General features: G+C 41.4%; 1 protein-coding gene across 4 annotated transcripts in view; it reads right to left on the bottom strand.

Moving 5' to 3' along the window:
- Positions 1–441: 441 nt before the first annotated feature.
- The window catches only part of BMPER (BMP binding endothelial regulator), a 143,631-nt gene continuing 128,151 nt past the window's right edge, over positions 442–15,921 (bottom strand). For all 4 annotated transcript variants that reach the window (XR_003994222.1, XM_030505117.1, XM_030505127.1 and 1 more), the window contains 2 exons: positions 7,342–7,472; positions 442–1,068 (listed from right to left, as the gene is read on the bottom strand). Coding sequence is in view for 3 of the 4 variants with exons in the window: in XM_030505117.1 (XP_030360977.1) it covers positions 887–1,068; positions 7,342–7,472 (313 nt within the window). In the remaining variant the exon portion in view is untranslated. The remainder of the gene's footprint in view (positions 1,069–7,341; positions 7,473–15,921) is intronic.

Below are 15,921 nucleotides of genomic sequence, written 5' to 3'. Positions count from 1 at the left end.
CAGCTACTGCCAAACACAACAACAGAGACGGGGCATTAGGATATGAAATGGGAAGTGGTTAGGTTTTCAAAGCGAGCTGCTGGGTGCCGAACACTTTTGAAACTCTGGCCCCTGACTCTTTGGTGCTGTTCCAGAAAGAAATATCTCTCTGCTGGCAGTTGGCCAACCAGCTTTGGAAATCATTTTGCACAGTAATTTCAGTAAAGCATAAAAGCCAATCCCCAGCTTTCTCTGCCTGATTAAGCACTGTCACCAATCACTATGCAGCTCTAAGGTACGCATGAAATATTCCTAGATAAATCCTCCATCTCCAGAGAAATGTGTTTCCTGTACAACTGTAAATCCAGGTTCTGTGTTGAAACTAATCCAGTCTGGCAGTACTATGGCCCTAGAAAAGTTTCCTTGGAAACGACAAATTTATGCAATGGCAAAGTCATCCAATCTTTTCATGCCACTATATTATATTAAAAACACCTGGTTTATTTATACAATGACTTACAGATCACGGTCCTAGAAATAATAATACATAAACTTTATAGCAAAAAATATACATATAATAATTCATCCTTCTATGATATATAGAAATGATGTATAGTTGTGTGTGTGGACATATATATATAAATATATGGGTTGTACTTACGTTTTAGGGCACTTGCGTATAGATATGTGTATGTACATACACACAGTATACATTATATATCTTTCTAGGCGCCATGTGTGTATACATAGACACACATAAATACACACACAGGAGCATATTTACACTCTGTGAGTAGACATGTACTTTGCAGTATCTGCACACAAACAGCTGGAGTCCTTCACTGGCTGTGAGCATCAAAGGGGTCAGTGGCCACCCGCGTTAATGTCCATGGGAAGAGAATTAATGTCATCGCTGTGGGCACAGGACTGGCTTGATGCATCTTCCTTTGTGAAGAACTAAATTTGCTGGACAGTGGCATCCCGCAACGCAGGGCTTGTTGCATGGGCCAATCTCATTCCAGTTGTCACATGTTTTGACACATCCTGGACCGCAAGTATCATAAACTGCACCGTGTTTACACTGAGTTGCTGTAAGACAGTTAAAAAGGAACAAAATACGCATATTACACAAAGGCCACAAGGAAAGTTAACTATCTGCTTGGTTTCTACTGCAAATATCAAACCCCACATTTTGGTATGTCGATCATCTAGAGGAAAAAAATTACTCGTGAGGATATTGCACTACATTAAATTCAGCACTATTTTACATCACAAATATAAAGGTAGCAAATTTCCTAATCAAAAGGTATCCAGTTCCTAGCAATCTTAACTTAGTTTAAGAAATTTAACACAGCCGATGGTAGATAAAGCTTTGGCAAGGTTTGTGTCTATAAGCAGATCTATGCTTTGTATTTAAGGCTTGACACTGGTTATTTGTTACAATGATTTACCAGAGATTCCTGAAACATTTACAAGGACAGACAGTTATTATCAGTCCCACTTCTACAGAAAGAAAAGAGTCATTCACCATGTCAGACTTTCTAGTCCTAAGATTATACTTTCAATATGGCATATTGCAGCAAATCCAAACAATGCTGTTAATTCCACAACACCATTTCTAAAACAACAACTCAATTATTTCCATGCTTTATGCTATTTTACCAAGGGATCACCAAGAATGAGAATTCTTGTACTTAATGATTCCAGTATCTATTCATTGATTTATGTAGTTGACAGTTCAATGCATTTCCAACACAAGAGACCACTGAGGGCTCAGCTAAAAGCTCTATATCCCCTCAAGATCAATATTTAAACTCTTAACATTTTATATCCTGACTTTTTAGTATGGAGAATAATACATGGTTTGATAATGAATAAAAGCCTATTATTCTTTCTAATGGCTGTGGTGATGGTAAAACCAAGTACTAATAGTTTATAGATGGTAAGGGATTCTCAAGCGTCCAGAATCATCTCTTCCTATTTACAGTGAGGTGGTTGCAGTAAAGAAGGTCTCCTTCATTTTGGGAGAGACTGAACGTCCAGATTTTTTAAGGAACAGTTCTGTTATGGACAGAAGCATGCTGTTTCGTGGTGGGGATTTGCCTTAGAGTGCCATTACAGTGCTGTTATTATTCATAAAGAGAAAATAGGTGGAAAAAAATGGATCAAATATGTATAAGAGTGTATCAGTTGGATGGAGGATGGAAGTCTTAGTGCTAAAGCATCATAAATTTAAGGGGTTCCATCTCACCAGTGACAAGGTGATCTTCAAAACAGCATCAGCTTCTTGCAAGTTCTACTTCATATGCTTTTTATGATATGAAAAGCAGCCCTGAAGAAGGAATTCTGGCAGGAATGCATACATAGTTCTCGGGCCACAGATATTAAATAAGCAAACAAATAAACGGATCTTACAGCAGAAAAATACCCTGGAGTTACAGAGAATCAACAGCTAAATATTAGATAGATACTAGATTTTAGGTAGCTATTCGGGACAAAAAAGCTCTCTCACTTTCTGCATGAGAAAATACCAGAGCAAGCTACCTGAAAACTCCATGAGACATCTTTTACTGAACATCCCTTTAGAGCAGGTTGGAAAAAAACATCTTTCAGCAACGTTCAAGACAGGCTTATTCAGCTTGTGGGAATAGATGTTTTGAGCACGTTTTTCCAGCTTTCCCTTTCTCTCTTGCTGTGCATGATAACTTTCATGCACACTGAAGAAGGAACAAACAAAAGGAATAACTAAAATGAAATTTAATGAAACAGGAAATTCAGAAGGCGGGAAAAACATGCAAGCAATAAGTGTACAGTAAGATATTAGATTCACAACAAACTCTGCGCTTACATAGTGTGTTAAGAAGAGTGACTGAGTCTCTCTAAGATGGGAAATTAAACTGTGTTTGCAAACAATGTATTAACTGTCTAGAAAAGTAGATCAAGATGTTCAGAGATGGACAGTGATTTTCCACACACAATGTGAATTATGTTAAGAGGGCTCTTTACTAGAAACTTTTGTCTCTCCTCTCTGAAAACGAGTTTCCCTTCAAAGGATCTCTAAAGGACCAATCACAAACAGTAACATCAGGCTTCAGTACATGCACTTTCCATATACAAAGGTCTGTGAGCTTCAGTTTTAGGCTGTACAGGTTTCATCCCACAAAGCTTTACTGCAGTAATAGCCAGCTCATTCGTTCCACCTGAGCTCTATTTGGTGCCTCAGCTAGTGGGTTTGAGAAAGTTGGCCAAGGTCTCCTTTCCACTTCCTCATCTCTGCCCAGAACAAATGAGAATATATTACAGCCTACCTATAGCAGCCATGGCATCTCTAAGTACTCCCCAGTTCTGCTCTACCACACGCAGATGTGGTATGTCAAAACACCTCCTTCTCCTTCAGATGATGCCATGTAGAAGATAACATGACTTTATTTTCTGCTGTAGGCAGTCTAGAGTGGCATTATTATTAACTTGCTGTCAAGGGGAAAATCAGAAAAGTACAATGGCTGCTGTTTAAGTTCCCTGGATGGCTTTTATTGTTGAGTGCTTTAGTCGTTAACATGTGGTGTGATTGATCCAGAACATTCCACTTCATCAACACTTTAAAAAATAAAAATAAAGACATTCTGCAGTAGGCTTCCCGGGGCCTGCTGAAATGAATCAGTACCATGTAAACACGGAAAACAGAAGTGATGCCTTTGCACCCATCTCTTAAGGCAAATTCCTCTCTTAAAGAACTGGGCTCTGTTCGTAATAACTTCTTTAGTTATAAGGAAAAATTCAAAAACCTAACCCCAAAGCACAAAAGTTACTAATAATACTGCATTTTGCAATGTTACCAGTCCCAACAGGATTTTTCCACTCTTCTTCTAGAACATGTGTTTGGCATGACAGATGTGAGCTTCCTCAGACCACTTTCTGAGCTGGCAGGATGATAGCCAGCTCCAGTCCAGAAGCCATATAGTCACATAAATACAGTACTGTGCCTGAGCTAATAAACCCTGCCTAATAAGGCTATACAGTTTTCAGACCAGAGCTGGTTTATTCCAGCCAGTTTGGCAGTTTCACAGAGAAGGTTTGCATCTGTCTGCGCCTGTCTTTGTAGACATGGCTGTAATTATTTAGGAGGAATTCTTGTTCCCTAACACAAAAGCCGAAATACCTAACGTGGAACTGCTGAAGGATTCCTTTGGTGGACAATATCTGATAAACCTGATTCCACAGAAATTCCTAAGCTCATTTGTGCATCAAGGAATCGTCCTGCTTCTGTTGGTGTTGCACAATTTGGGCTTTTGAGGTGTTTTGTAGGACTTTCAAACTGAATGTTACTCGTAGTGCTTGCAATTCACAACATCTCCCCTTCTAACATAGCAGAAGGCAACAGATCTGGGCACTGACCTTTTAATGATACACTTGTGTAAATCTTTTCAACTTTTAGTTTTTAATGAGTTTCCACTGAAACGTCAGAATAGCCTTATGATACATACTCACACACAATAAAGCAATTAAAGGAAAGCAACATATAGCAGGGAAAAAGAGTGACTTTGGCCAGAAAATTCCCTACAGCAGAGAAGAGGGGACCCAGGAGAGAAGAGTCAAAATCATATATACACTCATTCTCCTCCAGCCCAGCCAATCACATGGGAAGAAGAGAAAATTGTTCAGTTTTTATGAGGCTGTTAGAGCATGCCAGCACATCAGTGCTACCATGTGCATTTCGCACTTTATTATAGTCCATATCTGCTTTTTATTCCTGCCTGTGTAGTCATGCCCATGACAGGGAGTTATTGCCATCTGCCATCCTTGAGTCTTCTTTCTCTCAGTGCCCTCAGAAATTCAGTGTTAAATTACTATGGCCCAAGGCCCTTCATCACTTCAGACTACTTAATTGCACTTTATATGCTGCCTGCTTGGCCTTTCTTGGGCTAAATCCCCCCTTTTTTCTCTCTCCTTTCCTTTTCAAACCTCTTCCATTTTTATCCTTTATTTTACATCTTGTATCACGTTATTTCTTCTGCCCCTCAACCTGGATCTCCTGGTTTTTCTTCTCCATCACTCATCGTATTTCTTCCTGTGCCCGTCCTAACAGGTTTCACTCCCCACTATTTCCCATAGAAACCCATATTCCTTTCCAACCCTCTCAGTTCCTGTGCGGATCTCACCAACCTTTTCCTACCCTAAGCATTTTCCCTACTCATTAGCTTCTTCCCTTCACCCCTCCACTTAAATGACAGATGACATTCCCCATGCCAAGCCAAGCTCAAAGGACAACAAACCTTGAGCAGGAGTATTTTGTGGAGGACTTAGAGGAGGATATGCTGCTGCACTGAGGGAAGAAGAAGAGCAGGCAGGGAACAAGACATGTAATTCAGCCTCCTAAGCATCCTGTTTGGCTGGCCCTCCAGACAACACAAGCTTTCTAAAGACTGTAAAAATGAGCTAAGCATACAGCAGTCAGAGTAAAGGAACTGGCAACCACACAAGATTTGGTTTTATAACACACAAAAGAATAATTAAAACCTGACTTTACTAATAAGCGTACTCCATTTTCATCAGAACACATCTCTTCCAAGTATCCCACTAGCTATGAAATGTCAAGCAGGAAATGAAAGTCACAGAGTGCTAAAATTTTATTACGGATATATTGTTTCATACCCAGGAACTTTTATCCATAATTAGGACACAATAATTGTAAGTACAAGTTTGGGGGAGAAAAAAGCAAGTTAAAAGATTAAAATCTTGATGCTGGCTGCTGGTAAATTATGGAGTGCAGTGGATGCACTTTAATTTACTGCCTACTGCACGGTCTACTGTAGACGATGGTGTTACTTTGCTAGCATTGGATGCTTAAGCGTTTTGAGGGTACTTGACCAATACAGCTTATCTATATCTTCTGCTTAATAAGATTTCCCCTTTCCCTCTAGAAGTCTGCACTGAGATTAAAAACTTGGGTGGATTTAAGCAGTTCTTTCATTAGCTTTAATGAAAGATGTGTATTTAAATTCCTCCATAATGTTCTCTCAAGGACTGTTTTTGCCTCGGAAACTTTTCTTGTCTTTGGTAAAATGCCAGAAAAAAGAATGTGAAAAGAAGCTTCAATTAGTTAAGTCGTGATATGCCAGCACTTGTATAAACTCCTTAAGGCAGGGACTGGAGTTTTTATTCCTTTTACAGCATCAGCCACAGTGAGGTCTCAGTCTGAAGTGCTCTGGACAAAAAAATGAATAACTAAAGTCAGGATGCTACCAGATCAGTAGATTAAAATTACATACACTACATGTCTGAGACCACATCCTTGAGTAGAGCTTTCACTTAGTGACACCCTGTTTGGATTTTAATGTTCCTTTGTAAAAAAACAGAAAAAAGAACCTTTTGGGAACAGTCAATCAAATGTAATGTGCTCTGTCACTCCCCCATCCCTGCTATTGTGCCTTCAACAGAAAAGGAAATTGAAGGTGAGAGAGTAGACCCTAAGCCACACACGATCACCTGAATGGACCACAGAGTAACAGCTCTGACCCGCAGTGAGTATCCTTCTCTCATTGGTTTTTTTTTCCAACTACTGTCAATTGCTCTACATAAATCTGAATACATTTCCAGGCAAACCGACGCCATTATAGAAGGTCCTAAATTAGTGAGACCATCATCAGGGGAAATATTAACCTGCAACATTGCATTTTACTTCAAGTGACCACAACCACAGACCACCACTTCTCACGGAAACAATTATGCACAATTACTTGCAATTAATGCAGTCCTAATCACATGGGGAATCTGGTCCATGCACCAAAGTTAATGCAGGTTTGCATTTTAATATTACCATTAAATACATTCTCTCTCCTTCCCTTGTTGAACCTACTGCAATCATATATGCATGTTGTCTCTGGAAATATAACTGTGTTTAACAGGAGGTCAAAGGAATCTAAACACTCTCTGTAATCACAGAATCCTAGAATAGTTTGGGTTGGAAAGGACCTTAAAGATCACCTAATTCCGACCCCCTGCCACGGGCAGGGACACCTTCTACTAGACCAGGTTGCTCCAAGTCCCATCCAACCTGGCCTTAATCAACCATTTACGCATCCTGAAAGAAAAAGGCATATCCTTCTTCCTGGAAATACATAAAATTAAGAGAGGTGGCATTAGACATGAAAAGTTTTGTGGCAAAATAAATATTTCTCGTATTTGATGGTTACAAATCTTTCCTCGTAAGGTGCTTCTCCATAACTCAGAATGCAAATTCCCTGCTGGTGCAATTCCAGTCCTTTCTGGGCGGTTCATTTTTGATCCTCCTCCAACAGTAAAAGGACAGTAGCCTATTAGCCCATGCACTGGCTTGCAACGAAGCAGTCCCAAAACACTTACCTGCACAGTTCTGCTCCGGTACCCAGTGGACTTTGAGCCCTTCCCTCTGACAGGCTCGGGCATACGCCAGGAATGACTCGCAGTAGCAGTTTTTATGGACCGGGCACTCACACATGTCAGTCACACAGGACCTGCAGAACAAAGCCCCAAAACAAAGAATCAATCAAGGAAAGCTTTGGCAGATACCTATCCGAGGTTTGGAGCCATTTACTTTCCCATCACATGGAGTTCAGTGCCACAGCAACTTGTGCTAAATGGCAGGGAAGTTAAATGCATCTCTGCTGCTACATCCCAAGGGCTCAGCTCTTTTTTGATGCGCTGCTCTGACACAGAAAGTCTGAAGAGAACCAGGGGGAGAAGCATGCAGAAACAGGAAGGTGAGAAGAAGATGAAATGAATGCCAGGCAGAGAACACCAAGACCACAGTGGGAGAAGGCAAACTCCATTTTTGCAACAATTGTGCTTCAACACAAGATAAAGACTTCTTTCTTATTCCCTGTAAAGTAATAATTGAATAATTTTACCAATAATAATAGCAGCAGTGTTAAGTGGATGACTTCTACACGTGTCTGTCCATACAAAAGATGAGAAATGGTGCCTTCTCCAAGGTTACCTCCAACCTCTCCTGGCTTTGAAGGCCCCAACATAACTAAATGCTTGTGTCCTCAGCAGCATCGCTACTAAATGCCATACTTTAAGAGACTCCAAAGGAGCAGGGGTGATGCAGCATAACTGAGCAGTTCTTATGCTAGGAATTCCCACAGGCACTTGTTAATATCACCATCTTCTTCCATTGCATAAGATGGAATCATCACAAAACATGGCAGGGAGCAAAGCTGCTAAAATGGTCCAAAGTGAAACTGCTACTGTGTATGTCACCACTATATTTCAAGTTAGTTCATTCAGAACGCGTGCCCATTTGGCACAGACCTACAATATAACTGGCAAGAGCCAGTAGACTTGCAGTCAGCAGTTTCTGCATATGCAGAATGCTCGGATGCTCCAGCAAATGCAGCAATGCAAATCCAGAAATGGTAAGTAGCTACTGCTCTGAGCGGAATCATTAGAAGGCAGGGACAAGGTGCCCTCTGAAAATCATGCCTTCAGTTCCTCTGCTTTCCAGTAGCAGCTCTGTGCATGCACATTGGGTGTCAAGAGTCCCTCTGCTCCATGCACATTCAGGGACTTTTCTACATTTGTGAGAGGCACAAATCCCCTAGAAAGACCTAGGGCTGAAGTAGAAAATGAGCTCTCCATGTTAATTGCTCTTGCAATTAACAATTGCAAGAGCAATGAACCAAAATTTCAATTGTCTATAGGAAAAGAATGGATACAGGCTTAATTGTCCAGAAACTCTCCCCATAGCTGAGTAATAGCTTGGAAAAGGTGCAAGCACCTCAAAGTAATTAGGAGCCCCAATGGCCATACAGTGCTTTAGTGTCACTGGAAGCTCTTCATTCAAAACTAGGAAAGAGAATTAGTGGTCCTTCGAATGCAGACAAGCTTGTTTCTGTATATCCAACAATGCCCCATAAAAAGGAGTATTTACCCCTGTCAAAGTCACTGGCTCTTTCAGTGACCATATTCACATGGTTATATCTGACAGTTGTACTTGACATTTCCATGAGCTTTTCCTCATTTTACTCTCAATGGACCCCCAACAGAAAATTACCTAAAAATTCACTGTGTGACAAATAAGCAATGTAAGTGCTAATGTAAAAAGGTTATCTGTCCTGCAATTACTGATACATGCTTACTGTGCATAAACAGAATTGCTTTGGATCAAGTTTGTAACACGCTTGTTTCTACTGACCAGTGGTTTTCATTTGAAATAACTTTACTTTCTAGGAATGATGTAATTTTATTTCACTTCAGTTCTGCGGTAGGTCCCTTTACATCTTTCCCAGTAACAGATGTTGCTGCATGGGTATCACAGCTGATGGGCTGCATGAAACAGATTAGCACAGCATCCCTGGCATTGTTTGATGTTGTTAGCTGATAAAAGGCCTTGTATAAGCACAAAGGGTCACCTTTTTATGTGGCACACTACATGACTTTACACTGTTTCCTTTGGCCACAACAAGTTTGTGATGTCTTGCTAGCATGCCTGCAGCTGGCACTGCTCCATATACCCCACACCATTTAGGAGGTGTACGTCTCTTTTGACAGTGAAGTAGATGCTCGTTTGCTACTGCAGCAAATTATTAGCACAAAGGGAGTCTGTAATAATCTTAGAATCAGAGCATGGTTTGGGTTGGAAGGGACCCCAAAGCTCATCCAGTTCCAACCCCCTGCCACGGGCAGGGACACTTTCCACTAGAGCAGGTTGCTCCAAGCCCCTGTGTCCAACCTGGCCTTGAACACTGCCAGGGATGGGGCAGCCACAGCTTCTCTGGGCACCCTGTGCCAGCGCCTCAGCACCCTCACAGGGAAGAACTTCTTATTGTCTCATCTAAATCTCTCCTCTTTCAGCTTAAAGCCATTCCCCCTTGTCCTATCTCTACACGCCCTTGTCCACACATACAAGTCCATTATCAAGATATGATTTCATCATCTTTTTGTTCCTGTGCTAGTCTCCTTTATCAATCACCATTTACTGCTCTCCACACAGATTTAGTTACTATTAAACTCCGTGTTATTTAGGAATGCTTGCCAGTACCAAGTTGGCTATGTGTTCACTGACTTCCTGCCTTAGAAATTATAAAATCCTAAACCTGAGGTACTTCCTCTGCTTTTTAGAGCATAAATACATTACTATTATCCAGAGCGGGATGCCACCTCCTGCACTGAGTCAATGCACCACCAGCTATCACAGGTGCTCCCATCAGGTCAAGATATCACCATCAGTCATGCAGTCTGTTTAATCATCATGTTAGTGGCAAGGCTAGCACTAACCCTGACAAAGCCTGGGCACTGTTTTCAGTCTGCAGGAGTGTGACCTCTTCAAGGTTGCATGGAGTTTAGCCCACACATATGTGTGAGGGACACTACACCATTAATCCTTGGCATCCAGAGATGTCCAAGGCTGTTCCAATTCAATGTTTCACTCTGGATTCTCAGAGTTTCACTCCAGAGTGAAACATCTCCAGTTTGCCTTGAATTAACACTATATGCTACGGTGTTCAGCATGTGTGCCCACTAAGGAAGGTAGCATGCCCCATGCAACACAAACAATCCTCTGATTCATTACACACCTAATTGCTTGGGTAACTTTTATTTTCCTGAAACGTTTAATTCTGTTGACAGCTCCTGGGCTCAAGCCCTAGGCATGGCTAAGGAGCAATCATCAGATTGCAGCAGGTTTATTAATGAATTACAATTGCTAATTATTTCTAAGATGATATTAATTACAGTTAAATGAAAAATGAGGGTAAAGGAAACAAGCTGCTAAGACTCATCAGTCAAAATAAAACCTTTTTTTCCCCTCCTAATGAAATTCCATGGTGGCAAGTTTAACACATTAATATTAATTGTAGTTAGATGGACTGACAGTTGAGGGAGCGGGGTCTGATAAATAGATTCGGTGACACTAACTGCATGTATGCAGAGGCTTATCTGTACTCTAATCTGACTGACAAACAACAGGAAAATAAACTTCTAGTAAAACTCTGGAATTATGCCGATAATGAAGTTGTAGTGACAAGGTACCACGCTGCATACTAACAGAGACTTTGGGTCTTCCAAGGTATTGTGACGTTTTACCAAGACCAAAATATTTGCTTAAATGAAGCTTAAATATAAATCCATTAGAGTCATATAGAAATAATCCCACAAGATTGCAGGGCAAGTTACTTATAAAAGAAGCCATTTTACCAGCTGTGGAAATAAACACAAGATACTTCGGGCCGCTTAGCTCTGCTCTCAGTGAAATCATATAGAGAGGCGATGATGTTGTCATCCAAAACAACATTTCTTTTAAGGACATATTTACATTCGTCTGTGATGCTGCACTTTATCTGGAGACCCTGCTTCAAATAAGCACCAGAGCACAGCCAACCTCTCAGTCCTCAAGTGGTACCAAGTGCCTCACTGTGATGCCTTTTGATGCTGTCGATGCTGCCTGCGGGGTGTGTGTCAGAGATGCCGCTAATCGAGGGTGTATAAATCACCAACTGCTGCAAGGGGAAATCCATGAAAGTGAAGGCATCCGGCAGCTGTGGGACACACCCTTGGAGGAGACAAACACACACACACACTCTGCTGCCACATCTTCAAAGAGAACTGCATGAGTACACTCCTTCAGCAACAGCCCTTTTTCACATTAAACCATGGAAGGTCTCCAAGTCCCACAAAGGGCAAGGAACCGAGTCCTGTGCTACACACATGATTAAAAAGAGGAAGAAGAAGAAAAGACCAGAGCAACAAAGCCTACAGCTTCAGTCAGTGCCACGCGGGATTGAAATGGCAGATGTTCACTTGCTGAACACGAGAAGTTCCTTTTCCTTTGCAGTACACACAAATCCACAACCAGAACCTGGGGAGACCTTATAATAGTTTTCCAATACCTAAAAGGGGCTGACAAGAAATCTGGAGAGGGGCTTTTACAAGAGCATGTGCTGACAGGACAAGGAGGAATGGCTTTAAAATGACAGGGGGGAGATTTAGACTAGGCAACAAGAAGAAGCTCTTCCCTGTGAGGTTGCTGAGGCGCTGGCACAGGGTGCCCAGAGAAGCTGTGGCTGCCCCATCCCTGGCAGTGTTCAAGGCCAGGTTGGACACAGGGGCTTGGAGCAACCTGCTCTAGTGGAAGGTGTCCCTGCCCATGGCAGCGAGTTGGAGCTGGATGAGCTTTGGGGACCTTCCAACTCAAACCATGCTACAATTTTAGGAGGGACTATTTCTTTTTGCACATTTTTGTTTCCACATTTCATAACAGGAGTGTGATGCAGGTCACTTTTCAAACCTCCTGATGCCTTCAAGAAGTACCTCTATACAAATGGAAACATCTTCCTCTTTCTACCAGTAGGTCTCAACAGCCTTTACAAGGGCGATTAGAGATAGTGCATCACTACTTCCATTTTATGTATGTGAAGAGAGGCATCCGGAGGTGAAGGGGTTTGTCCTCTATACCTGGGATAAGCTGTACACTTGCAAACTCCAAAGCCTGAAGGGTCATCTGCCTAGAGAGGAGAATGAATTTCCAGCCCCACCATCCCATGAGACAGACTTCTTAGGGTAACTCCTTATTGGGTATGCCAAATCACAGTTTGTAGTACAAGCTTGGTCTAATTTAGCACTAGTTAGGAAAATTGCCATACTCTAGATGACAGCCTGTTTGGATTCCCACAATCACAATTCAGCTGTAACACTCAGGATTCATTTTTCCTGATCCAAGATTAGACGTCCTTTCTCTTCCTTTACAGAAAAAATAAAAGCCAATGGCTTCTGTCAGTAGTTATGCTGTTATAAGAAAGTTTGTTTGGTCTGGTTTTCCTACAAAGTTTCCATGAGTTGCCATTATTTATGGTCCCAGATAGAGAAGTTGTTTCACAAGGTAAGAAGCTGAGAAGCTGAGCCATATTCTGATGTATAATGGAAAGGCTCATGCTGTTGCTATCGCAAGCTCCCTCTTGTCTGTATGTGCATGTTTAATCTTACTGAAGTGTTGAAGCATGGTATGTAGAGCTGGAGACTTTATGGCTTTGAGGCTTGAGATCAGAGGCTTAAGATCATTCTCTCTTTCACCAGAATTTACTACTATTAATGCAAAAGCAGCAAATAACTAATGAGGAAGGCAGTTTTGGAGGCTGCTGGAAACACAGAAGCCCTTACATCTATTGAGTATTTGTTCAAAGCACTTGCCTGGGGAATAGACTGTTTCATGCAGCAAAGGCACTCATTTTCAAGAATCATTTCTTCCAGGACGAGGTAACTATATCTGCACTCCCTCTATGCTTTTCCCACACATCATAACAATGGTAACATTGCCTTGGGGATCTGATAAAGTCATCCATAACAAAGCTAAACCGTCAGTGCCCTGACCCTTTTTTCTGGCAAGTGGGAAAGTGCCCAGTAAAAGTGGCAGGCAGCATCCATGTGCTTTGTGCTGGAGACTCCCCCATGGTATAAGAACTCCCACACTGCTGAACTGGCTTCAAAAAAACCCTAAAAAATGTGGGAGCAGAAAGGGAACTCACAGCTCATCTTCGATGAGTGCATAGCAAATCTACTGCAGGCATATGCTTTCCATAGGGAAATCTCATTTCTATAAAGAGAGCATTGGCCATGATGCCTGAGAATATCACAGTTGTTTTTGGCAGATTGCAGAGGAGGAGTTTGCAGCAGTAGGCATTTGAATCATGCGTTCAAATTTCATCCTGATCCCAGATTTTTGTGCAACTTTGACTCAACCATGGACTCTATTGCCACACGGAGCCGAGCAGAAAGAAATGATAAAATACGCAACTCCACCAAAGGGCAAGAGCCGCGTGTGATCTAAGGTTTCCAGGGCATAGCAGTCATGCTACACACACATTGAAGAGTCCTAATTTAACTCCGAGTGCCATTGTTCCTGCTCCAGATATAGACTTGGCACTCAGAGATTATTAAACAGAATCACACAAGATACCCACATCCATCCCTGCCTTGCCAAGGCACCCTTTCAAAGCAGTTATTCAGAGGACTTCAGTCAACTTGGGAAAAGGATGCTGTAAACACAAGTGGTAATTACTGTTGGTAATTTCCAATGTAGCAGACACAAACAGCAATTCATTTTTCATTTCTCTGCATATCCGTCTCCTTTAAGAGAAGTCAGAACCCATACCTTCCTCACAAAGGGTAAGCAAAAATGGTATTTTCCAGGTACTGAATAAATGAATGTCCATGTAGACCTCTGAAAAAAAAAATACCGTGCTGCACAGTATCACCACAAGCCTATACTATGTACTACTAAAAGTATTCTCCAAAAGCCTTGGTTAAAGCCAAAAAGTATTTTTAACCTTTCTATAAAGAGCATTCTGTGCCAGAATTGCATTTCATTGCCTTCACCAACATTACCCACAAGAATATGGTAAAATGAACAATGAAATGTTCTGGAACACTTTCTAAAACTGCTTAAAATGAACGTTCTCAGTACAGCACTACCCTGACACCTACTTACAATCTCTCTGAATTTGAAGTAGCTGTGGTAAAGGCACTTAAAAGGGAGTAATGAGGCAGAACCAAATAAAGAACGGAACAACACAGCAACCTCCCCTACTTCTTTCTTCATGATAATTCGCCCACTAATGTGTCAAGTAGGCTTCTTGTATCTTGTGCTTGGATACTTGCAGGCGTCTGTGGCTTTAAATGTTCTTTCTCATCCTCAGAATGGAAAGGTTGGCTAAAATCCCTCCGTGGGGAAATAGCTGAACCATGACTGAGGAAGACAATGAAGTCCCATGCTAGGCTCCAAGAAGCATCTGGTATGACTCAGAATATTTCCTAGAGCTGAAGGTTACAGTACAGTTGAGCAGCTGACTTGCCACCTTTAGAGAGAGTGCATTTTTGCTCAAGAAACTCTAGCAGATGACGGAAATGCCACCCACAGCCCTGGAAGAGCTGACCCCTTGCACTGCCACTCACTTTCAGAAAGTGGGAGAGAGTTTTCACCTCCTCCTCTTCTCTTTCAATTGTGCTGGGCCATGAAGAGTTTAACCTTTAAAGTCCTGGCATTTGAAATAAGTATCTGTATGCATGAGAACTCGAGTTGTTTGAGTTTGATTAAAGGTATACACAGGGTATATGTGTAGCGTATACCTTGAAGTGAAACAGTTAAAACCAGAATGTGCAGAACAGAATTATTAGAATAAAGAGGACATACAGTGCAAGTTTCTTAACCCATATCAAACAGGTGCCCAACATCACACTGAAATGTAGCCATCAAAAAACACTCTCTTTCACTTGCTTGCTTGAGCAGTATACATACAATTTGTTCCACCCTTTTCGGTGAGATTACTGCAAAAAGGATGTGGCTGCCTGCATGTTGTATGATCCGTGGTTTGTATATCTGGCTGCAGAATAAAAGGACTATAATAACTCAGCTTGAGAACAGACAGAGTTTCCAAACTCTTTATAAAGAGGTCACTTGTAACAAGAAGTTTGGACCAACAGAAACATGCAGAGGCAAATTGAGGACTACCACCTACACCCCGACACTGAAGGTTCAAAAGCTGGAACTTGTTTTCTGAAGACATTTATTTCTTCAGTTAACTAATCTCCACAGTCACCCACTTGCAAATATCCATTAAATAACTGGTAAAGATTACAGTAGCAATATGTCTAATGCTACTTAATATGGCTTATCATGCATTTATGCAAAGCTTTCTGGTGAAAAAAACTCTAGATGCTCTATGGGTTTAATGTTCAGAAGGAAGGTCACTTCCTAAGGGATTTTCTACATTTCCATTTACTGCGTGCACACACTTAGCTTAGCACTTTTACTGCTAATGCAAATTTGCCTTATGACAGAGATACTCCACCGTAATGGAATTTTCAGTGTTCTCTGGCATAGCTACCATGGAAAATCCATCATTGTTTTGAGCTTTTGCATTAGGTAATTGACATAAAATTTTATCTTTTTCTCCATGTCTAGACTTGCTT

The sequence above is a fragment of the Strigops habroptila genome, chromosome 1, assembly GCF_004027225.2.
Source record: "Strigops habroptila isolate Jane chromosome 1, bStrHab1.2.pri, whole genome shotgun sequence".
In the NCBI taxonomy this organism is placed as follows: Eukaryota; Metazoa; Chordata; class Aves; order Psittaciformes; family Psittacidae; genus Strigops; species Strigops habroptila.
Note: the sequence above shows the minus strand (reverse complement) of the source record. Positions and strands in the feature narration are given on the sequence as shown.